At 34.8% G+C, this 24,907-nt stretch overlaps 2 protein-coding genes across 2 annotated transcripts; both read left to right on the forward strand.

Annotated features, from left to right (window-relative positions):
* The first annotated feature begins 5,495 nt into the window (after positions 1–5,495).
* LOC107789919 (uncharacterized) lies at positions 5,496–8,763 on the forward strand. Its single transcript, XM_016611797.2, has 3 exons — positions 5,496–6,436; positions 7,748–8,293; positions 8,521–8,763. The coding sequence occupies exons 1-3, from the start codon at positions 5,555–5,557 to the stop codon at positions 8,617–8,619; spliced, it is 1,527 nt and encodes a 508-aa protein (XP_016467283.1). The 5' UTR covers positions 5,496–5,554; the 3' UTR covers positions 8,620–8,763.
* Positions 8,764–19,155: 10,392 nt separating this feature from the next.
* LOC107789917 (lipoyl synthase, chloroplastic) lies at positions 19,156–24,009 on the forward strand. The gene is made up of 6 exons (XM_016611796.2): positions 19,156–19,870; positions 20,976–21,066; positions 21,193–21,350; positions 22,779–22,950; positions 23,219–23,329; positions 23,588–24,009. The coding sequence occupies exons 1-6, from the start codon at positions 19,350–19,352 to the stop codon at positions 23,657–23,659; spliced, it is 1,125 nt and encodes a 374-aa protein (XP_016467282.1). The 5' UTR covers positions 19,156–19,349; the 3' UTR covers positions 23,660–24,009.
* Positions 24,010–24,907: the final 898 nt, after the last annotated feature.

Raw genomic sequence — 24,907 nt, forward strand, 5'->3', positions numbered from 1 at the left:
TCTTCACTTGACTTTGATAATTGTTCTGAAAAGCAACATTCAAGGCGCTCATTGTCTTTTTCAAATTGACTTGAAGAAGCTTTGGCAACTGCTAGCTCAGAAGTCAGACTTCGCTTTTGCTGCTCCAAGTGATCTCTACTCTCTTGCAATTCTTATATGGTTCCCTGAGCATTCTCAAACTGCTCTTTCCAATTATCTGCTTCTAGCTGGGCTCTCTTGGCTATTTCCTCAGCCTCGTGGATAGACTTTTCAGACTCACGAGTTTTCTTTTCCAGAAGGGAAATTCTTCCCATCAATTCTGTACCAATGAGGTTAGACTACAGTGACAACTCATAGAAATAAAAAAAAGCTTGTTAGTAAGTAGAGAAAAAAAATACCTTCAAAGTAGAATGAACTATGTCATTCATCAGAGTTAAGCAACTGTGACTGCTCATCTTCTTCTTCTCAATATCTCCAATCAAAGGCCTAAGCCAGGCATCTGCTCCACTAGACTTCCTTAAAAGACTGTTATTAGCATGAACTTCAAGTGTAACGCTCCTCATAGCCAAGCTTCTGCTACTGGAACCCTCATCTGCATGTTAAACAGAGGGAAGGGGAGCTATAGAAGGAGGAGCGGTAGAAGAAGTGAAAATAACAGGAGTCAAAAGGACTCGAAGCAGGTAAGGGAGCAGAGACAGGCAAGGGAGCAGAAATAGATAAGGGAGCAGGAACAGATAGAATGGGCAAGGAAGCACTTGAAACCAACGGAGGAATAGAAGGAATGGGAACAGAGGAAGAAAAAGGAACTTCATCTAAAACTGGACGTAGTTCTCCACTTTCAAAACCACCAACAAAGAGGCGTTGAATAGACTCATTGGTGTCCCTCGGAGTGGTTTCATCATCAGAAGGAATGCGAACAGGTTCGGTAAAAGAGGCACGGACATGGGTAACTTCAGCTTCATCCTGGGAAACGATGCGTCTCCTAACTCTTGGTCTAGCTATTAAAGAGGTGTCTTTATCTTCATCATTCTCAGAATCCTCTTCAACAACTTTCCTCTTTGATAGCGTAGCTTGAGTTCTCTCCAAAGAGAGTGAAGTACCAGAAGAGGCTCGAAGGGCAATAGCTAGTTCAGCTGTCATTCCTCGAATAGCAAATCCTGACAAAAAGAAGGATGAAAAAAGTTAGAAACAAGAAGGGACTTAACATACAAAAAAGTATAAAGAGATGCATACCGTGAGTTTTCACTTTCCAACCATGTAAATTGGAAATGGATTTCCAAGTTCTTACCTCCATAGGCACGACTTTCAAGATTGAATCTACCCAACCACGGAAATTAGAAACGGGTTCCACATCTCCCATAGTTGCTATAGAAAAGCAAAAAGAGACGAAATTAGAAAAGAAATTGAAATTCTTAAAGATAGGTACGGTAAGTAAAAAAAAAACTTACGTGCAAAGTTCCACTTCTCAGGGAAGGGGATATTTGTTTCACCCACCAAATCAACTGTGCGAACATCAACATAATGAGTGTACCACCCACGATTCTTATCATCTTCAGGGCTTACCAAGACCCTTTTACTTCTTGCAGTTAAAGTAAAAACCACATGGCGGAATAATTTGAGGTGGTAAAGATGAATAAGGTGGGGAAAGGTAAAGCTAACATTGACTTTTACAGACAAATATCTCAAACAAGCCACTTCTCTCCATACAAGGGGGCCAATTTGTCCCAAACAAATTTTGAAAAAGCGACAGAAATCAAGTATAACTGGGTCAATAGCAGGAATAAATCCCAAAGTGAAGGGATAAGTATAAACAAAAGAAAATCCAATCCTAAAAGAAGATGTTCTTTGGTTTGGATTAGGGATCACTATACAAAGATCACTTCTCCAATTGCAATCTTTTCGAACAATAGAAATCAAAGGTTCAGTGATTAGAGAAGGAAAAGTGTCAGGTTTCTCTAAATTAACAACTTGATCACGAAGAGATTTCCTATCATTCTCAAAGGACAAGTCATTGGGTACTATTTCCTCAACTAAAGGCTCTTGAAGAGGCTCAGAAAGTTCTTTACCTTTAGAAGAAGATTTCTTAGTGATAGAACCTCTAGAAATAGTGCTAAAACTAGAAGAAGGAGTGATGGAACCAGAGGAACCACCACGAACGGATCCTAGGCTACGAAGCCTGCCACTTCTACCCCTTCTATGTCTTACAAGGGCGTTGGGGAAGCTATCAAGAATTGAGATTCTCTTAGGGTTAGGATTCGGAGATGCCATTGCAGAGAAAGGATGAACTAAAAGAGAAAGGAACAAAAGTAAAAGTAAAGTATCTGTTAAGGGTTTATGAAGAAGAAGACAAAGGAAAAAAGGTTAAATATATGTATAATAGCAACCGTAAAACAAAGAAGCGTAATGATGGAAAGCCTATAATAAAGGCAACTATCACTTCGTAATTAGAGGGGATGAAGAAGCCTTGGAAAAAGGCTGTAGAATTACATACATATCAGAAGGTGACACGTGTGCAGAGCATTAAATAGAAAAGACAACTAAAGCGTCAGTATTGACATAGCATTGATTACGGCGAAAATTCCTTTTTCGTGAAGATCCACTTCCCAAATATTTAATTGATAAATAAATGGAAAGTGGGGGGACTATCTGTATTGGAAAAAAACTGAATCTAAATATTGAAGATGATGTGTCATGACACATGGACTGGTCAAAAGGTCAAAACGCAATAAATAGCCAAGAGGCACGGGAGACAACAGATATGAGGAGAAGAAAACAACATAGGTGTGGACCGTTACTCAAATAGGTACGAGTCTCGTACCTATTCGAGTCATTTAAAGACCGAAGATCGGAAGAAGTTGAAGATACGAATCTGATGACGTAAAAGAGTCTAAATGCAACATTAAATATTAAATACGTTAGAGAATTTGAATTAAATAGAAATGATTGTGTAACGTTTCTTTTAATGTCATTTATTGCTCATAATTGCCTCATTAAGACAAAGGCATTACATCTTCTCCTAGAATCAACTATAAAAGGAGAAAGACTCAACATCTGTAAGAATAAGAAATATTATTGAGATTACACTGAAATACAAAATTACTTATTACTTTATTATTCTCAAAAGTCTTTTATTATTTTCGTCTCCAGATTATCAGTAACCCGAATTTCTCTATATTTCTAAGCTTTGACCAAAGACTCAGATTTTTGGTTAAACAATATTATAAATGAATTTTTATATATTATACGTTACCAACTATTTTTAGCTTAAGCGGTTGAGTGAACGGCTAGCTATTTAAGTTATTTTTTTAATAAAATAATAATATCAAGAAAATAATATATCGTTTTCAGCCAACTTGGCATCTAGGATGCACGTGACGTGATCACTTTAATAAAATTCTACGTCATTTATTGATTAATAAGAAATATAGACCTACTTTTCTTTTTTAATATTCTTGAAATCGCCTTAATGCTAAAGTCAAACATCTATATCTGATTAAGTAATTAATCAAAAAATTTAGTAATAAATAGGATGAGATTTGGGTGGATTCTGATTCTCAGATCCTTCTACTGCGGGTCAGTAATCAGAATTCAAGAAAAAAAAGTGCTTTTAACGTACAAACCAAGAATTACAAAACCTACATTATTCAACTTATTCTTTAGTTATTTTTTTCTTTTACTATGATTATTCTGCATATTTTATTTTCAATACGTATGTTCTCCGTCTGACTTATAAGTTACAAGTTCGAGCCGTGAAATCAGTCACTGATACTTGCATCAGGATAAGCTGTCAGCTGCCTACATAAGGAGGTGTGACAGCGGCCCTCTCCTAACCTTGCGTAAATGCGAAATGCTCCGTGTACCGGATCCCCCCCTCTTTTATGTTCTTTTAATTTGAATTAAATTTATAATACTAGGACAATTCTTATATGTTTAGGTATATCAAACTTGAAAAAAGTTCCCCACAAAGCGATGTTCAATATATGTTATATACCTCTAAAACCTAATATTTTACCTAATATATATAATATAATTTTTCGATAAAGGGTAGTCAATTGACCACCCTTAGGAGCAGTTGAGCTTGATTGATGAAAAGAGGAATTAAGAATGTACTATAGAGGCATTTGATCCTACATCTAGTGCATGTATTATTCTAACAAAAAATGTAATTTGTGACTTTTATAGTTAAATTGGTTATTCTATTATAAATATCTCGTGCGAGGTAAATATTTTTCTTGTCTCTATCATAAATTGTTTTCTTGAAAATGAAGGAGTTAACTAGGGGAAAAAAATTTGGACTACAGATATCTCCTGCTCCTTTTATTTTATTTTTTTTTCAAAATTGAATATCTAGTTTTATTTATTTTTTGGATTAATAGAGTATTTAGTTATTTTTCCCTAGAGTTGGATATTTATATACCACATAATTCTTATACGTAGTGCCAATAATAGCAGCCCAACTTGTGTGGTTAATTTGTTCTGCTCTTCACTTTTATATTAATGTCAATGTCAATGACTTCCACAAAGACTTTCACTTTATTCATATATTGGATAAGACACATTTTCCTCACTAGCTATTTTGGTTGTAATATTTTGACCACTGAATTTTTATAAAACTCTGACTAAATAAATATTTTATGTAAACTCTTACATGTGTTTTTCAGTCATAATCCAAAATAGATGACCTTAAAGTTAAGATATTTGATGGAAATATATTATTAATAGCAATTAAATTGCTCCTTTACCAAGAGCAAAATTAATATAGAAAAAAGAAAACAGTCTTGAATTTATATCATAGTCACTAGTCATATTCTAATTACTATTAATTAGTTGTTTTTTAATTAATGGTAATTTTAGTATTATCAAAGTACGATTTTCATCTTGTAATTTCTATATTCCACGTTAATCTTTTCGGTTGATTAGTTCTAACGACAATGATTCCTTCCTATTTATCAGTTTCAGAGGCGTGACAAGAATTTGAAGCTTATAGTTTCGGAATTCAAATCTTTTTAAGTAACTGCTTTCTAAATTAATAATTTATATATATTAATAATTTGTTTAAAACAAATATAGAGTTTGAACCAAAACTATTAAGTTCTGTCAAACTATATAAACAATTACTAATTGCAAGTCTTGTATTACATGTAAATATTTGCATTTTCTCTACCATGTATATATTTATTTAATGTATTATAATATTTATATTTTTTTATTTACCTGCTCTAATAAAAATTACTTTTCATCATTAATTTCCTTTTAATGGCTATTTTAGTTACCTTTCAAGAATATTTCATTGGATTACAAATAATCAGCTATCAGTGGGATTTGGAAACTAGTATCACAATATTCTATATCTTTCCTTGTAAAAGACTTCAAGAAATTAAATTATCCTTATAATTTCAATTCAGTCAACATACAAATTCTGGGAAGCAACCTCTTATAGAATTAATAAAATAATATAATATATGAAACATAGTAAATAATTTATTTATTTCTAGCAGCCTTGATCTTTATATTCTAAAGTGACTTAGAAAGTTTCATTTTGCTTCAGAATTCATTCTTTCAAAAACCAAAAAAAATGTTGTCTTTATTTGCTTCTAAGTTCAATACAGTGAAAGAGAATTTTGTATCTTTATTTGACAAATATTTTGTGTCTGGACTTTGCAAAGTTGTTCTATTTTCAGGTATAGTTCTTTACTTGGCTTCAATTTTCCTTTTTAAAGATCCTAACTGTTCACCTTCTGAGTTTTTAGAATCTTCAAATTCAAGACTGACAAATCCAAATCCAAATCCAAATCCAAATCCGAGTCCGAATTCGTCATTTTCTCACTTTATTTCATCAAATGAAACCAACCCCACAAATCTTAGCCATTTAGTTTTTGGCCTTCTTGGCTCAGAAAAAGCATGGCATTATAGGAAATCTTATATTGAATCTTGGTGGAGGCCAAAAATTACAAGGGGTTATTTATTTCTTGATGAGAAACCTAAGTGGAATTTATTACCATGGTCTAAAAATTCACCACCTTATAAAATATCAGATGATATTACAAAATTAGTTCAAGAAACTCAACATGTTGCACCAGTTATGGCAAGAATGGTACATGGTATTATGGAGTTGTTTAGAGAAGAACATGAAGGTGTAAGATGGGTAGTTATGGGCGACGACGACTCGATATTTTTCGTGGATAATATGGTTGATGTTCTTGCACAGTATGATCATACACAGTATTATTATTTTGGTGGTCAATCTGAGTATATTTTGTCAAATTTTTGGTATTCTTTTAGCCAAGGTTTTGGTGGTGCTGGATTTATTTTGAGTTATCCTTTGGCAAAAGCTTTGGCTGAAGATATGGAAAGTTGTTTAAGGAGATATCCATTCTTGAGATCTGCTGATCAAATTACTATGGCTTGTATTGTTGATCTTGGAGTTAGTTTTTCTCCCCTTAAAGGTCTTCATCAGGTATGTTTTCTTCTTCAAAGTACAAGAAAAGTCCACATCTTCATCCCAAAAATAAATAAATAAATAAAAGGCAAAAAAGAAAAGATATAATTGGTCAAACCTTTGAAAGTGCAAAGAATTTTGAATGCTTAGACTAGTTTTTTTTGGGGTATTATCACTTTTAACCCCCGCCAGATACTATTTGTATTTGATAGTCGAAAAAGTGTATAAAATTTGTATAATTTTTGTATATAACATACCATGTGTGTGTGTATAATATGCAAATTTTATACATTGTTTCGGCTATTATTTTTACAGCGGCTATACAATATTATTTTTTCTTTTTTTTAATCCTCCGGTATCCGTATTAGAACCCTGACTAATTTGGATTTGAGCCCCTTAAGGCCCATTATAAGGGTTGAAAAGTTGATTGGGCTTAAGGGTGATGGAATATTATCCATCCTACCACAACCCTTGGTTGTATGCTTATAGTAGTTGTAAAGTCAGACCTCTTTATAACGACCATGCTTTATAATATCACTTCACTATAACGGTCAAATTTTCTTTAAAACCAATTTTTTATGTTATGTTATAATATATATTTTTTTATAACATCACTTTACTATAACAACAAAAAAATATCAAAATAGACAAGGCTATAAAAAGGTTTGACTGCATAAGGATTTGAATTTCAATCAATCACGATGTAATTTTCTTTTCCTTACATCATTAGTAGAGTTTAAGTTATTATAGTTAGCTACTCCTATTTTTATAAGGTGACTAAATAGATTTAATTGCGTAATATTTTTACATGGTCCGTACACTAAAATTAACATGATTTCAAATGTTGAAATGCATCCTAAATATTATGGATAATTATTTTAATCGAGAAGAGACATGACAATTATTTTGAGACGAAAAGAGTAACTATTGATTTTGTGCCTATTAAACCATCAAAGGCTTTGACTGCCGAGCGGGTTTGTTTCTCCTTTCAGTTTGGAGTGTATTTTTGAATAGTTATAGCGGCCCATAAGCACGAGATATACCTTTGGGGGGAGGGGCACGGTCCCCTGGACATAATCCTTTCAGGCAGTGGCCATTTAGTCCAGGGTCCATTGGATGGTCGGTGCAAGGCCAGAAATTGGAACACATTGATTCCGCTCGTTCCCGTCCTTCGCTTCACGACCTGTCCCTCGGTGTGGCGGTGGCCAGTACTCCATACTGTCGGGCAGCGAAGCTTACACTTGTTCACTAATTATGACGGTTCACCAGAACCTCTTTCATCCCCCCTTTTGTTAGTTTGACTTATAATAATCTAATATTTTCTTGCAGATAGATTTGCGCGGTGACATTTCAGGTTTATTATCATCGCATCCTAAAGTACCATTAATGTCCCTTCACCATTTTGATGCCATAGCACCAATTTTCCCATCAATGAATCGTATACAATCAACAAAACAACTTATGAAAGCAGCAAAATTCGATCAATCTCGTATGTTACAACAAACCATATGCTACCACAGGCCTAGTAATTGGTCATTTTCAATATCATGGGGATATTCAGTTCATATTTACGAGAAAATTATGCCTAGAAGTTACTTACAATATCCTATCGAAACATTTGATACTTGGAATAATAAACCACAAAATCCTCCATATTATATGTTTAATACTAGGTCGTCTGCAAATGATTCTTGTGAAACTCCCCATGTTTTTTTCCTAAAATCTATTGGAGAAACATGGAATAAAAATGAAATTTGGGCAACATATTCCCGGTCGGCGGTGCGGCGGTTGCCGGGTTGTTCGATCGGCGGCAACCATCCTGCAAACTACGTCAACAGGATTCAAGTCTACTCTCCTAGAACAAAACGTACACGAGTAAGTTTATCTTATTTTTACTTTTTCATTAATTTTATTTTCAATCGCGAGACTTTATACCCTACAAAAATAAAGTTTCAAAATTATTTTTTATCGAGTTAGATATAGAAAAAAAAAAGATAAATAACTGACATATTTCTAAGTAAGTGATGAAACTAAAGATTCATCTTTTTGTAATAAAAAGAAAATAAATATATATTTAATGTGATTTTCTTTCTTATTTTCAGATGGATCGATGTGAATGTTGCGACATTATTCACATAACTGGCTCAAACAAAGCAAAGGTCAAATTCAGGGAATGCTTTAATAAGGAGAAAATTGCTTAGCCAAATTATAGAACATCGTTCTTTATTAAGAGTACTTATCTTACTTTCTATAACTTCTTACTAACAGGAGAAAATGATTTTCTATGATCAGTTACATTTTGAATAGAAGAAGATGATCATACAAAGATCTCTCGTTTTGTTTTATTAATTTTCTATGCTATTTTTTTAATATTTTAATAAATAGATCATATAACTAAAATAATATTTGTAATGAATCGCAAAATACGATATCTATACTATTATGCAAATCCTATGGCTAATTTCTTCAAAAAAGGTATAAAAAGCATATTAGTCTAAGAAACAATATACTTATCAAATTTTACAATAAATTATTCTGGGAATTTGAGGAATCTTTTTTCTTGCTGACTTTACAATAAAACCGGTTTAACTAATAACTTTTTATTATATAATAATGTGTTAAATCCCTTGAAGTATTAGTTTTATACTCATTGGATGCAACCTTTTCCTAGACTCCACGTGAATACGAAATATTTTGTGTATCAAGCTGCCCTTTTACATCAAGAATACAAAGTTTGATTATGTCCATAATATCCTTAACAAGGAACAAAACTGTAACGATCCGACTTGTCGTTTTGAGAATTAGCATCCCGTTCAATGGCTTAAGGTCCCGAGCAAATTCATATTGTATATTATGACCTCCGTGTGTGGTCGAGTTTGGTTTTCGGATGATTCGGGATTAAATTGAAAGAACAATTCTTATTTTGAAGCTTAAGTGAAAAGAGTTGACCGGAGTTTGACTTTTGAGCAAACGACTTCAGAATGGAATTTTTATGATTTCAATAGTTTCGTATGGTGATTTTGGACTTAGGCGTATGTCCTAATTTGGATTTGGAACTCCGTAGGATAATTCGGCGCATTTTGGCGAAAATTGAAAAAGTTGGAGTTTTGACATATTTATAAGTTTGACTGAAGGTTGACTTGATTGATATCGGGTTTGGATTTTAATTCCGAAAATTGGAACAGGTTCAGTATGTCATTTATGACTTGTGTGCCAACTTTGAAGTCATTCTGGATTCATTTAATACGTTTCGGTACGAGTTCTGTAAATTGGAAAGTTTGAAAATTCATAAGTGCGATTCGAGGTGCAATTCGTAATTTTGACGTTGTTTGATGTAACTTGAGTCGTATGTGCCATCATTCCTGGTTATATTCATCGTTTAATTCGAATTTTGTGGAAGAAATTGAGAAAAAGTGTAAAACTTTTCAAAAACGAAAAATGAGGATTTGGAGGTCGATTTATTATTGGAATTTGATAATTCTCATATGCTTGAACTCATATCGGAATGCATTTTTTGAATTTTGTAAAAATTCTGTCGAGTTCCGAGATGCGGGCCTCGGGTTGACTTTTTAGTCTTACATTTAAAGTCGACGTTATATTATCCAGAATTATTTTCGATGAATTTTAATAAAGTTATGTAATTAATTTGGCTAGATTTGAGTCGTCCAGAGGTCATTTCACGCAAGAAGGCTATTTTGGAATATCGGCCTAACTCTACAAAGGTAAGTATGTAAGTATCTTGCCTAACCTTGAGTGGAGGAATTACCCCTTAGGCATTGAGTCGTATGTGCCATTTTGTGTAATGTGAAAGCCGTGTACGCGAGGTGACGAGTACGTACCCGGGCTTATATGTGCAAATTTTATTGGTTTAAAATCTTAGGCATTTTTATCTATTGAATTAGAAATTGTTGACATGTATTAAATCCTTTATTTGCCATGCCTCATTCCTTGTTTGTCGAGTTTGTTTTTATATGAAAATTTGGTGTGATTGCCACTTGATTTTTATGTGAATTTTGTATTTGTTTGAGTTGTCATTTCATGAAAATAATTACATTACGGATTTTTCATCTGCAAATAATTTATTAAATAAATTTAAAAGGAGGCATTAACCTATTTACCAAAAAATTGGATTAAAGAAGGCGTTTGTACCTTGATGAATTACTTTTCAGTTCATATTATTGAAATTGGTATTGAGTTATAAAGGTTGTGAATCATATTGAGGCAAAGTGTTAATTTGTAAAATTATTCGGTTGAGTTGTTCACTCCCGAATATTTTGTTAAGATCTTGTACACATTATGGTCGAGTTGTGGGCTTCTTATGTAATGACCAGACCGGTCGTTTTACTTTCTAGAACTACGTTCCCCTAAAAAAACTTTCCGTATGTGCTTTTACTATTTTATGACTTACAGGGATGGTTAGTTCGAGATTTGGAAGGGTTCGGGTTGAAATCAGAACACTTGGTTCCTTAAGGTTGACTAAAAGGGCTAAGTTTGACTTTGGTCAACGTTTTGAGTAAATGACCACAAAATCGAAATTTGACGGTTCCAACAGGTTCATATGATGATTTAGGACTTGGGTGTATGTTCGGATTGGGTTTTGGATGATTTGGGAGCGTTTCAGCGCTTAATAGTGAAAGTTGGCTCATTAATGATTTTAAAGTTCTTTAAATTTGGTTTGAAGTAAGTTTTGGTGGTATCGAGGTCAAATTGGGATTCTGAGATCAGGAATAGTTCCGTATGATGATTTACAAGTACGCAAAATTTGGTTCGTTCCGGGTAGTCTAAGTATGATTCGGCGCGTTCAGAGACTTGAAGTTCATAACTTGATTCAATTTGGTTTTGGAGTGTGATTCTTGGCTTTGTTATTGTTTTATGTATTTTGAAAGTTCGAGCAGGTCCGTATTGTATTTATGGACTTGTTGGTGCATTTGGACGGGGTCCCGAGTGGCTCGGCGATATTTTGGACTGCCCGGAGCTGAGTTAGAAAAACCAAAAATTCCAATTCTGATTTCCTTCTTCGCGAATGCGGAAGGACCCACGCGTTCGCGATGAAGGATTTGGGTAGTGGGGCAATTTTCTCTTTGCGTTCACGTTCAGGGGGTCGCGTTCGCGGAGCTTTGAGGTCCCTGGCCTACGTGTTCGCGAAGGCCCTCTCGCGTTCGCGTGGAAAGAAGGGGTTTGGGGAGGATACGTGTCCATTACCCTTCGCGTTCGCGAAGGAGCCCTCGCATTCGTGTAGGTTAGGCCAGGTAAGCCTCCGCATTCGCGAGGCCCCTGCCGCGTTCGTGCAGGGCATTTTCCTGGGCTGATAGAACTTTGCCTTCGCGAACGCGAGGCCTGTTCCGCATTTGCGAAGAAGGGGGCTTCTAGGCAATGTGTTTTAAATCGGGACTTAAGCCATTTTTGGGTTCATTTACTGCACCCTTGAGCGATTTTGGAGCTTCAATGAGGGGTATTTCAACCTAGCTATTGAAGGCAAGTAATTCCTACCCAATGTGAATTTAATACATAGATTATGGATAGATTTTAACATGTAAATTTGTGAAAATTTTGGGTTTAGATGAAAAATCTAGGTTTTGATTAAAATGGGATTTAACCACGAAAATGATTATGAAATGGGGTAAAATTATATATTTGAGTTTGTGAGCCTATGGGTAATATTTATCTTCGAAAATTTCCGGAATCCGGGTATGTGGACCCAGGTGAATTTTAGGAACCTTCCATTTGGGGTTAGGTAATTACTCTAATGGTTAAAATACGAACTTGTGAACGTGTTTTGATTAATTTATATAACATTTGACTAATTTTGAATTGTCCGGCACCGAGTTGGGGCTTTAGGACAAAATTGTGATCGGAAAGTGAGCTTTGAGATGAGGTAAGTCTCTTTTCTAACCTTGTAAGAAGGAATCTACCCCATAGGTAATTTGAATTAATGTGTGCTTCTAAATGTGAGGGCTACGTATGCACAAGGTGATGAGAGTCCATGCGTAGCTACTAATTATGCTTATGTCCGAGTAGTTTAGGACCCCAAATCATGAAATACTTGTAATGTTTGCACTTACTTGTTAATTGAAGTGCTTAAATTATGTTGGAACTTGATAAAGGAATTTTAAAAGATCGAACATCATTTACCTGAGTTTGCCGGATTACTTGACTGTTAATGGGAATTGGTGCTTTTTTGTATATTAGCCTCTAAAAAAAATCTTTAAAGCGGATATTATTATTAAGTATTTTCTCTTCTTGTGGAGCGGCTGAGTGCCTCGACAGTAGAATAGATGCATCTATGGTTCGTATCGTTCGACCCTCGACAGTGCACAGTATATATATTTATATTTTGGATCGGGTCGTACGACCTCGACATAGTGAGTATTAATACTTGGAGCCCAATTATAGTTGATATTGTTTCATTCGATTGAGAGGTTAAATTGTTAAATGATGAAAATTAATTTGGGATTTACTATTAGTGAAAGAATTGTTTATTTAATTCCTGTTATTGAGTTTTCTGTTTCATCTATGTAGCCCATGCTTAATAATAATTTTGGTATTTTATTGTTAGACCATAATATGTCGAAGTCGAACTCTTGTCACTACTTCTTCGAGGTTAGACTAGATACTTACTGGTTATATGTTATTTATGTACTCACGCTACACTTCTGCACTAATCGTACATGATCTGAGGCTCGGGCAGACAGTCAGCCTAGTCCGCAATTCAGAGTACTCGTGGTGCTCTAGTTAGTATTTTTAGTGCACCACCAGCACGAGATTCTTACAGTGGTTATTCCAATTACTCATCACAGACTCAATATGAGCAGTCGCACCCGCAAAGGGGTTGTTATGAGTGTGGTGATACTAGGCACATCATGAGATATTGTCCTAGAATTGGGAGAGGTGGATTTCATCAGAACACTCAGGCTACAGGGGCCCAGTGCAGCTACTACCCCATGTGCACAGCCAGTTAGGGGTGGAGGACAGACAGGTAGAGGGCGCCTAAGAGGGAGTCTCGGCCCGTTAATAAATTTGCTATGGTATGGCTGAGGCCGCTATACCAGATGGTGTCATTATAGGTATGATTTAATTCGTAACAGAGGAACACTATTCTTATTTTTTATTCAATTCTGATTATCGATGTGAGATCTCCTATCATGCTCCATATATTGTGAGTTTGTGATTTTGTACTACACTCATGTGTTTATCCTTGTTGGGAGATTCGATGGTGTTAGCCCATGTCTATCATTTTATTTGTGTACACCATTGAAGTCTATAAGTCCAAACGAGACTTTTCGTTACTCACTACATTGGTTTTTGATGTAAATTCACAATTTGTGAATTTAATGCCCTACTAGTACGGGGGTTTATTATGTGTTGTGAAATTGTTTAACGGAATTTATTAAAAGAAGAAAAAGAAATGGAAAGTTTCAGTTGGCACGATGTGCATAATATTTGTGATTCAGAGTTGAGGATGGGATCCTCACATTTTCATTTGATTTTGATATGTTTGAACCGAGCCATGTGCCGTGGTGGAAGTTAAATCATGATCAGATCCTTGTGATTAAATACATGTGTTAAATTCTCCCTTGTGAAATTAATTTGCATTATATTAGTGATAGGGAGTTATGCATGTTGGGCTTATTTGATATATCTTTTGTGTTTTTATCTGTGCATGTTAGTCATATTTGTATTGTGCTTATTTTGTTTTAGCCTATGAGGTATGTGCCCATATGTGACTCAATGATTTGGGTAAACAATTATGAGGTTCTCCTCATATCATTGTCAGTTATGTGAAGAGTTGAAAATAGGCTAGAAATGAGATGAAATTTATTTGCCGGTGCTAAAATTGATTATGGGTAGCCATTGTAGCCAGAGTTACTATTATGGGCCTACGTATGATGTACGAGTGTAGGCATGAGTTTCTACAGTTGGTTAAGATTAATACCGTGTGTTGATGTAAAAAATCAAGCCTTTTTGAAAATGTTTGGAGTGTAAGAAATTTCGTTATAAGGTTTATACGTGTAGACAGGAAAAATAATCTCAATTGAGATGGTGTTGTCGGACCCATGTTAATTTCCAGTGACATAGAATCACCCGCAAGCATGTGTGTAAGAATACACTCAATAATTTAATATCCTCAGAATGATTCTTGGCGCGTTCGAGGACGCACGTATGTTTAAGGAGGAGGGGGGGGGGGGGTAACGACCCGACTTGTCGTTTTAAGAATTAGCATTCCGTTCAATGGCTTAAGGTCCTGAGCAACTTCACAATGTGTATTATGACCTGCGTGTATGGTCGAGTTTGGTTTTAGGATGATTCGGGATTAAATTGAAAGAACAATTCTTATTTTGAAACTTAAGTGAAAAGAGTTGACAAGAGTTTAACTTTTGAGCAAACACCCCCGAAATGGAATTTTTATGATTTTAATAGTTTCGTATGGTGATTTAGGACTTAGGCGTATGTCCGGATTTGAATTTGGAAGTCCGTAGGACAATTCGGCGCATTTTGACAAAAATTAGAAAGGTTGGAGTTTTGAAATATTTATAAGTTTGACCAAAGATTGACTTGATTGATATTGGGTTCGGATTTCAATTCCGGATATTGGAACAACTCCAGTAAGTTATTTATGACTTGTGTGCCAAATTTGAAGTCATTTCGGATTTATTTAATACGTTTCGGTACGAGTTCTGTAAATTGGAAAGTTTGAAAATTCATAAGTGCGATTCGAGGTGCAATTCGTAATTTTGACGCTGTTTGATGTAATTTGAAACCCCGAATAGGTCTGTGTTATGTTATGAGACTTATTGGTATATTCGGACAAGGTCCCAAGTGACTCGGATAAATTTCAGACGGGGTTAAAGCTGCTGGAATTTCTATTGCTGGTGTGATCGCTTCTGGAGAAGCTTGGTCGCAAAAGCGAGGCAGCATCTCGCAGAAGCAAAATGGGTAGGACTGGGCAGTGGTTGCAGGTGCGAAGAACTTTCCGCACCTGCGTGATCACAAAAGCGTAAAATGAAGGCGCAGAAGCGGAGGGCCTCACATGTGCGCTTCTTGGCTCGCAGAAGAGATACCGCAGGTGTGTGTGTTCTGCTCGTAGGTGCAAAATCTAGGTTGTTGAGTGGTCACCGCAGGTGCGAGATTTTCTCGCAAAAGTGAGCTCGCAGGCTGCCAAATATGTCCGAAGGTGCGAAACTGGATAGATTGTTAAGGGATCGAACTTGTTCATTTTCCTCATTTCATTTTGGATTTTTGGAGCTTGGTTTTGGGCGATTTTGAAGGAATTTTTCACAAGCTTAATTGGGGTAAGTGTTCTATCCGAAAGTAATTATACTTCATCATTCCATGGTTATATTCATCGTTTAATTCGAATTTTGTGGAAGAAATTGAGAAAAATTATAAAACTTTTCAAAAACAAAAAATGAGGATTTGGAGGTCGATTTGTTATTGGAATTTGATAATTTTTGTATGGTTGAACTCGTATCGGAATGCGTGTTCGAATTTTGTGAAAATTCTATTGAGTTCCGAGATGCGGGCACCCTATTGACTTTTGGGTTGACTTTTTAGTCTTAAATTTAAAGTCGACGTTATATTATCCAGTATTATTTTTCGATGAATTTTAATAAAGTTATGTAATTAATCTGACTGGATTTTAGCCGTCCGGAGGTCATTTCACGCAAAAAGGCTATTTTAATTTAATAATTTTTTTATCCAAATCAATAGCTTCTGTGATGCTTTATTTTAATTGAAATGTTATTTTCTTCACCCAAACGATTTCTAAAATAAACTCATTTCCTTGTTGATTTCTTACTTGATTTAAAAAATTTAAACTTACTTTATTGAAAATAAATTGATCCTGCAGATCTTATACACATTGATAATTTGGGCACGTGAGTTGCCCGCACGGTTGTGATAGATATATGGGCACGAGTTGCTATGAGAATATGAAAGTGAGCTGAAATCCGTATTTTATGATTATGAAATGAGGTATCAGAGAGTGACATTGTTGTGGAAAAACTTGTATTTGAAAGACTTGTTTTAGTTGGTTGTATTTGTGTTCCTTATTTGCTTGGACGATATTTATGGTGTTATGATTGCCTTGTTATTTATATCACTGGCTGATTTTGTTGACATCACTGCTATTTGTTTTCCATTATTATCGTATATTGTTGTATTGCACAGGTTACTTGACTAGAGAGTGTCTTGACTGTACCTCGTCACTACTCCACCGAGGTTAGTCTTGATACTTACTGGGTATCGACTGCATGTATTCATACTACACTTTCATACATTTTTGTGCAGAGCCAGATATTGAAGATATCGGATTCGGGCAGAGTTAGTGTGTTGATCGCGAGGATTTAGGGTAGAGCTGCTTGGTCCTCCGCAGTCCCTTTGAGTCTTTCCATTTTATTGTACTATCAATTATTATTCGAATAGTATTATTTATTCGATCCTTGAGATCATTTCAAGTATTCAGTTAAAGTTCATGACTCAATATTACCAGTCTTGGGAGGTTTATAATTGTTTCCGCTTTTGTTTTCATCACTTGTATTAAATTCTAATACTTTTTTAAAAAAAATGGCTTGAATTGTAATTGTAACCGACTTACCTAATCAGTGGTGGATGCACATAGGGAGTTGTGGGTGTTTAATCACCCATTAACTTTGACCATATTAATAAATTTATATAGGCAACCTTACAATTATTTAGATAAATATTGAGCGAGCACCCATAAGTAAATTCATTTTTCCTTTTTTTTTGAAGTTTTTATCGGCGAGCACTCATAACTTTAAAATCCTGGATCCGCCACTGTACCTAGTCTTAGAGACTAAGCGTCATCACGACACCTCTGGTGGAATTTTGGGCCGTGATAGAAACCTAATTTTCCAATTTCAAACATTTAAAAATAATGCTTACATCAAATTGAATAATTTCACTTTAAGAGTTATAAATTAATCGATAATCGATAATTTATTTTTCACACATCTATTGCATCAATGTCAAATGCAAGTAAGGGTGTGTTTGGTATGTTGGAAAATGATTCCTATTTTTCACTGTTTGGTTGCATAAAATAGTTTGAAAAATATTTTCCTAGTTATCTCATTTTTCTGAAATTGGAGGAAAATGACTTCGCTAGAAAAAGTTAGGAAAACATATTCCAAAAACTCCACCTACCCCACATCTAACCCAACCCCCTACCCCACCTCTCTCACCCCCTCCAAAAAGGCTTTTTTTTTCTTTTCAAATTTCAGTTTTTTTTCTTTTCTGTCACCGCCCATCCCTGCTCCCCCCCCCCCACACACACACATTAAATTTTTTTATAACCTTTTTTTTATGTATTTTTAATTTTTTTGGTTTTTTGGTTTACAGGTTTGAAATTACGAGTTCCAATGTTATGAGTTTGGAAGTTTGCGGGTTTAGAATTTACAAAGTTTATGGGTTCGAAAATTTAGCGGTTCAGAAGTTTATGAAATTTGTGGGTTCGAAAGTTTATGGCTTTATGTTTATTGTATCTAAATTATTTATGAATATTCTTGAGAAGTTATTTTTCTTAATTTGCGTACCAAACATCACAAAATGAGTAAGATTACGAAAATATTTTTTATGTCCCTAAATCTTTTCTAACAAATTGAACAATCTTGTTTTTTTTCCGCACGTTTATTATTTTTTGACTACCAAAAGGCACTTTTGTTTTCTTCTAGTAAATAACTTGATAATTCATGATAACTTAACAAACGTGTTTATTAAGTGGGCGTTCGGACATAAGAAAATATGAGATTTGATAAAAAGTAACTTTTGATATTAAGTTGAATAAAAGGTATTTGAAATTGAATAAGTTTTTAGACATATATCTCACTTGAAAAAAATTACAATTTTGTGAAGAAAAATATTATTTGCTTGAAAAAGTGGTAAAACTTAATACTCATCTTCAAATTTTTTGAAACTGGTCTTTAAAATTTCAATTTAATTTATAACCAAAATAATATTTTGAAAATGAGTTTAAAAAAAACAATTCTTCTGGAAAATAGGGTTCTATTGTGAAAAAATTTTGACATAAGAAAAAAAATTACACTCCCTCCTTTTTAATTTATTTAAACCTTTTTGGATTATAGTGATCAACTTGACTAAATTTCACTGTGAGGTCGGGCATAAATTCTTTAAGTTTTTTTTTGAAATAATTTATATATTTAAAAAGCAAGTAAAAAATACTATAAGTCACAATAATAAATAATTCAAAATATTTATAAATTATTTGTAAAAATATGATTAAAGAAAATCTTGTTTGAAATGGAAGTAGTACATAATAAAAAAAATTGAAAAATAATAATAATAATAAATAAAAGAAAAATAAAAACAATGTTCACTAACCACTTAGGAGTTAGGAGTTAGGGGAGAGTGCGAATATTTCTACAGCACAATAGAGGGAGACTATCCAGTTAGGAGTTAGACTAGGAATGTCATTGGTCGTCTATTGATGCAGGGATTTCCCTCTAGTTGTACTTATACCATCCACCTATTTCGTATTTCGTATTTTGTATAATGTATTTCATATTTCATATCTCTTATATATTGTTGTTGTTATTGTTGTTATTTTTATTACGCATTTTTATGGTACTAATATATCATCTCCTATTGTTTTTTTGAGCCGAGAATCTCCTGGAAACAACATCTCTATCTTTGGGGTAGGGGTAAGGTGTGTCCTCAAACCCCACTTGTGAGATTATAATGTGTTTTTTGTTGTTGTTGTGTTCAATAACCACTTTCCTGAATTGCTAACCTAACAAAATTGCAGGCGGATACTTCAATGGAGAATCCTAAAATTAAATCCGCCATTTTCAGCATATCTTTCCTTCAACCCTCTTCTTCTTCTTCTTCATCTTCTTCCTCTCTCTACATTTCTCACTTTAACTAGAATTTCTATTCGTACCTTAAAAAATCTTTCCCAATGTCTTCTTGTTCTTGTTCATCTTCTCCTTTACACTTCCCTCTTCATAAACCCATCAACAAACACAACCCCATTTCACCAAATTCCGCACTATTTTCACCACCAAAACAAAGGGGAAAATTTACCATTAGATGTGAATCACTGGAATTAAAACCCAAATCACCGCCCACAAATGGGCCACCACCGTATCCGGGCGGAATGGGTCCATATACGGGTCGAGATCCGTCAGTGAAGAAACCAAGTTGGTTAAGACAAAAAGCCCCACAAGGGGAAAAATATGAAGAGGTGAAGAAAACTTTATCTGGGCTTAAACTTAATACAGTATGTGAAGAAGCACAGTGTCCAAATATTGGAGAGTGTTGGAATGGTGGTGGAGATGGTATTGCTACTGCTACAATTATGTTATTGGGTGATACGTGTACACGTGGCTGCAGATTTTGTGCTGTTAAGACTAGTAGAAATCCTGCTCCTCCTGATCCTTTGGAACCTGTTAACACTGCTAAGGCTATTGCCTCTTGGGGGTAATATTTCTTTTCTGCTTATTAAATTTTGCGAGCTTATATTAGTTTGGTTAGTAAATATTTCCTTCCTTTCAATTTATGTGGCAGACTCAGCACGGACTTTAAGAAAAAAAAGATACTTTTTTATACTTGTGATTTTGAACATGTCATAACATTTATGTGTGGTTATGGCAACTTCTCGTTAAGGGTAAATGAGAAATGTAAAGTTAATTATTTCCAAATATAGGAGTGTGTTATTCTTTTCAGAACGGAATAATGAGGAAATAGTATCACATAAATTGGAACAAATGGAGGTGTTTGGTTAGTAAAAGACCGGAAGACTTTCGAAACTTGTGGTCTTAAACATGTCATAACATTTTTGGGATATAAAAGCTTCCTATTAAGGGTAAAATGGAGAGTTTTTAGTTAAATTGTGTTAGAAATATGTCGTTCGTTTTGGGATAGATTTGTAAGGAAATATAAGCCCAATGGGGCAACCTTCTGAAAAAATGTTCACATTCGTAAGTCTGCATATTAAAGTTAACATGTGATTCCAAAATCGTGTTAAATATGTGGGAGGATGTTGAGTTATATGATTGTTTCACGATGGTTGTGTAAGGACTTGCAGAGGAATTTAAGATTTTGTATTGGATTCTCACATAGTATATTAGTGTAGTATAAGTATGCAATTTAGATGATCTCTATTTTCTATCTTTACAAAACTTCTTTGGTATTTGAATGAAATGGGCCCTGATAGAGCGGAATAGATATATGGTTCATATAACCGATTTTAACTAGCTTTCGATTGAGTCTTAGCTGATTGAGGGATCGTTTAACTAGTGGTATTTGGTAATGAGTAGCATATTTCATCTGCTTTGTGTCTGAATTTTATCAAACCGCCATGCAATAGAAATGTGGTACTAATATGAAACAAACTCTGAGTCAGGTGTCTGATGGAAGAAATTACTACTGAATGAACAGATATATACCGAAAATTCTGCTTGTGTTTTGCCAAGTTGAAGCACTTTGAAATGCTAATTAAATTGCTACGAAGAAGCTTATGTTTTCTATATTACACTTCGTATATAAGTGGTAGGAATAAGAGTTCCTTGATTTTCTTCTGCAGTGTGGATTACATTGTCTTAACTAGTGTTGATCGTGACGATTTACCAGATGGAGGTAGTGGCCACTTTGCCGAAACAGTCAAGGCCATGAAGGTTCGGAGTTCATTGTTATTACTAAGCCTAGTGCATTTTGTGTTTTGTCAAGCGTATCTGTATATGTATTGTACATGATTGTATCAAGTGAAACTAACTGGATTTGTGCTTATCTTACTTTCGCAGTTGCTCAAGCCCGATATCATGGTGGAGTGTTTAACTTCTGATTTCCGCGGTGATCTAAGAGCTGTGTCTACTCTAGTTCACTCTGGATTAGACGTTTTTGCACACAACATTGAAACTGTGAAACGGCTTCAGCGTATTGTTAGAGATCCTAGGGCAGGGTGAGTTCTGGAAAACACTTTCTTCCTCTCAGTTTTGTGCTATGAGTACTCCTTTTTTTGTCATTTGCAGCATTTATATACAGCCAGTGGGTTTGCCTGATGTTAATAGACTTGATATATATATATATACATACTCTGAACTGAGATATTGTTCAATATACCTTTACTGTACCATTTGATGAGTTACCAAACATTCTTTTTATAAGGCGAACTTGCTGATATGGAAAACATCTATTAAGAAATAGCACTTGCAACATTATTACATTTGATATTTAGCTTTTTTTTTTTTTTTATATATATATATATCATTAAGATATGAGCTTTTCCCTCTTCTAGATTATGCATGAAGTTTGAGCTTGACTTTTTTGGTACTTTTGGCAATTCTAACTATCCCTTAAATAGGTCATATTGTGGTCAAAATGTAATCCTGTCTTAAGGGGTAGGAGAGGGCTGAAGAATATAGGTGCTATCTGCTCAAAGTTTTGGAGGTTCAGTTTAGTTACTTTCAGGCTGCTGAGTGTCCATTTTGAATAGGACAGATAGCTCAAAGTTTAGGAAGCGTAAAGTTCTGTGACTTAGAACTTCTAGAATGACTGGTTTTCCAAGAAAGACTCGATGAGTTTATCAAGTTATCTGACCAGCAGTTAAAGTATCAAACTGATGGAAGTCTCTTCTTTTTGACCTTGCTCTCTTTTCCTTGAGCACTGTGCTATTGTTGCCAAGCATGTCAAAGAAAAAAAGATCCTCAATGGGTTTAATGGGGAAAGTTGACTATCAGCTTACCTCCCAATGTTGTTCCTGATAAAAAAGAGGAAACTCCAGTCATAGCTAAAGGAATACTTCTGCTCAACATTACAAGTTCTGCTCTATCTCTATCTCTGTTTGTGCCGGCGTGTGTTTTTTCTAAAACCGAGTTGGTTCATACTCACAATTGGCGCAGTTTCTTTATTTTGCTCAAGACCATGAGTTAACCTGGTTATATGCTAGAGGGAATGTCAACTGATATCTGGTTCATATCAGTTCCAAGTCTAGAAAGCCAATATTTCATGCAAACTGAATATACCATAAATCAAACAATCATCGTTTAGTCTGAAGGATGAACTTAATGGAAATGCAAAATTAAATCTGAAAACTAATTTTTTTGGACCAAGTCAAGCTAATCCTATTGGATGAATGTGATTGTATTTGCCAGAAGTATAGTCCTACTTCAAATGAAAAGTTTTAATTCAATATAAAGTGTGAAAATGTTAGTTCTAGAGCACTAAACTGATTCACAATTGTTTGTAGTTCATGAATTGACTGCATATCATGATAAACTTGTGGGCTACTTGTTCGTAGAATTGTAATATTGATAATGATAATCAGTGTGCCGTCGGGGGATGGTATACTAATATGAGATGCTAAATAATTTCACATTGGATGATGCAGGTATGAACAAAGTCTATCCGTGCTTAAACATGCAAAACTCGATAAGGAAGGGATGATAACAAAAACTTCTATAATGTTGGGACTTGGCGAAACTGATGATGAGCTGAAGGAAGCCATGGCTGATTTAAGGGCCATAGATGTTGATATTTTGACGTTGGGTCAGTATTTACAGGTGAGCTAAATGGTACCCGCTTTCAACCTCTACATAGAAAGTGGCTTTACTGGTTCAAATCCTAAGTAACGACTTATGGAATGGCCTACTGGTTTCTGTGGTCTTGCCATTTTTATGTTATCAAACGACTTCATTTAATCTGTTTTTGACGTTTGAATTTTGTGATGCACTGATGCTGTATCTCTTTTCGTCGCTCCTAGCAGCTTAAACTTATTAACTCCTCGCAAATATCTATAGGCTTTAACAAAGTTATCTCTCCTTTGTGCAGCCAACCCCATTACATCTTACCGTCAAAGAATATGTTACCCCTGAAAAGTTTGCTTTTTGGAAGGACTACGGAGAGTCTATTGGCTTCCGTTATGTAGCGAGTGGTCCCCTGGTAAGATCTTACACTACTATCAATTACCTTTAGATAATAATAGCCTGCTTTTGAAGTTTGATTTTAGTTTTTCAATGTGGAACCTCCGACTAGATCATGGATGGTACTAATGAATCAAAGCCAACTCTTCTTAAACAGGAGAATGAGACTTTGTTCGTTCTTAATCATATCAATTATCATTTGTCAAGTTTGCGGGCATCTTTTGACTACTCTAATCGTGTAAGCTTTGTGATTTAACCAAGTCCTTTTCTTCTCCAGGTTCGATCCTCCTACCGAGCAGGAGAATTATTTGTTCAGACTATGGTAAAAGAGAGAACCAGAAATGCATAAAGTACCATAATAGTTTGATGTATCTTCTTCTCATACAGACAATACAAGAAGCTGCAATCAAAAGTCTTTTGAGTTATTGATGATTATGACGACCTCTGAACACACAATACTCTGTAGTCACAGCTTAGCGTTAAAAAGCCAATTTTGTCTGTGATTGTTGAACTATTTTCTTTATTCAATTACATTCAGTTGATTCTGTATACAAACTAGAAGGGAATTTTTTTGTTAAATCAATTTATTTATTGCTAGTAGATGTTTTTAAAGCTCTTGAGCTGAGTTTGTCCAATTTGTGGGACTAGTTCCTAAATACAAAATAACAATAAAGTAGAGGTAAACATTTGCAGATAAAATATCCATTACTACTTCTTAGTTCTTTTATGCAGACTAGTGCAGAACATAGACTGCATTTGGTAAGATGTTCATATAGCATATTTCCATATATACCTCATTAGACATATTAAAAAAAATTATTGATGTTTAAATCAAATACTTAACCATATTTTAGTCACTTATAATAATAATTTAAATATTAAATTATATATAACACTAGAGGCGAATAAAGGTTTTTATGACGGCGGTGTTCAAGCCTACTTGTGAGCATCTCGACTATTCCAATAGGTACATGCTACCTTCTACTAGCATAGCATAGGTATCAAATACTTGTGAGCTTGAGTACAGTAACGTTAACGATTAGTTTTAATTGTTGGAACGAAATGAGCTGGATTAGACGAGAATGGCATAGAGGATTGATATAGCCAACTCAATTAGTTGGGATTGAGGTGCAGTTGATTGACTGAGTTGAACATTAGCAAGAATGGAGTGGAAAGATTAAAGCTTTCTTTCTTCATGAAACTGGGTCTGAATTACAATAAGTGACTTAACATAATGGTGTATAGTTACCACCAAAGGACGTGGAGCCGCAAATGGGGCTACTCTTTCCTTAACCAAAAGTCTCGGGTTCGAGCCTTGGATATGAAAAAATCCGGACACTTTTCCTGAATGGGGCGCTACGCTACGCGACGCGAATCTTAATATAGTCGGACTCCAATGCCGGTACCGACAGAGGCGGATGCAATGTGGTAGTTATGGGTTCAATTGAACCCATAACTTTCGACGTGGAGTAGAAATTTATGTGTAAAAATTCATTAAATTGTAAAAATTAATAGATTTGAACCCATAACTTTAAAAGTATAATGGGTTCAATATTAAAAATTTTAAAAATTGAACCCATAGAATTTAATTCGTGGA

This window comes from Nicotiana tabacum, chromosome 20, assembly GCF_000715075.1.
Source record: "Nicotiana tabacum cultivar K326 chromosome 20, ASM71507v2, whole genome shotgun sequence".
In the NCBI taxonomy this organism is placed as follows: Eukaryota; Viridiplantae; Streptophyta; class Magnoliopsida; order Solanales; family Solanaceae; genus Nicotiana; species Nicotiana tabacum.

Bases quoted from the DNA above. Each gene is read 5' to 3' on its own strand.
- LOC107789919 (XM_016611797.2), top strand. From the start codon at position 5,555: ATGTTGTCTTTATTTGCTTCTAAGTTCAATACAGTGAAAGAGAATTTT. The intron at 6,437-7,747 runs GTATGTTTTCTT...ATTTTCTTGCAG, and splicing joins CCCTTAAAGGTCTTCATCAG to ATAGATTTGCGCGGTGACAT. The intron at 8,294-8,520 runs GTAAGTTTATCT...TCTTATTTTCAG, and splicing joins CTAGAACAAAACGTACACGA to ATGGATCGATGTGAATGTTG.
- LOC107789917 (XM_016611796.2), top strand. From the start codon at position 19,350: ATGTCTTCTTGTTCTTGTTCATCTTCTCCTTTACACTTCCCTCTTCAT. The intron at 21,351-22,778 runs GTGAGTTCTGGA...TGGATGATGCAG, and splicing joins GTTAGAGATCCTAGGGCAGG to GTATGAACAAAGTCTATCCG. The intron at 23,330-23,587 runs GTAAGATCTTAC...TTTCTTCTCCAG, and splicing joins ATGTAGCGAGTGGTCCCCTG to GTTCGATCCTCCTACCGAGC.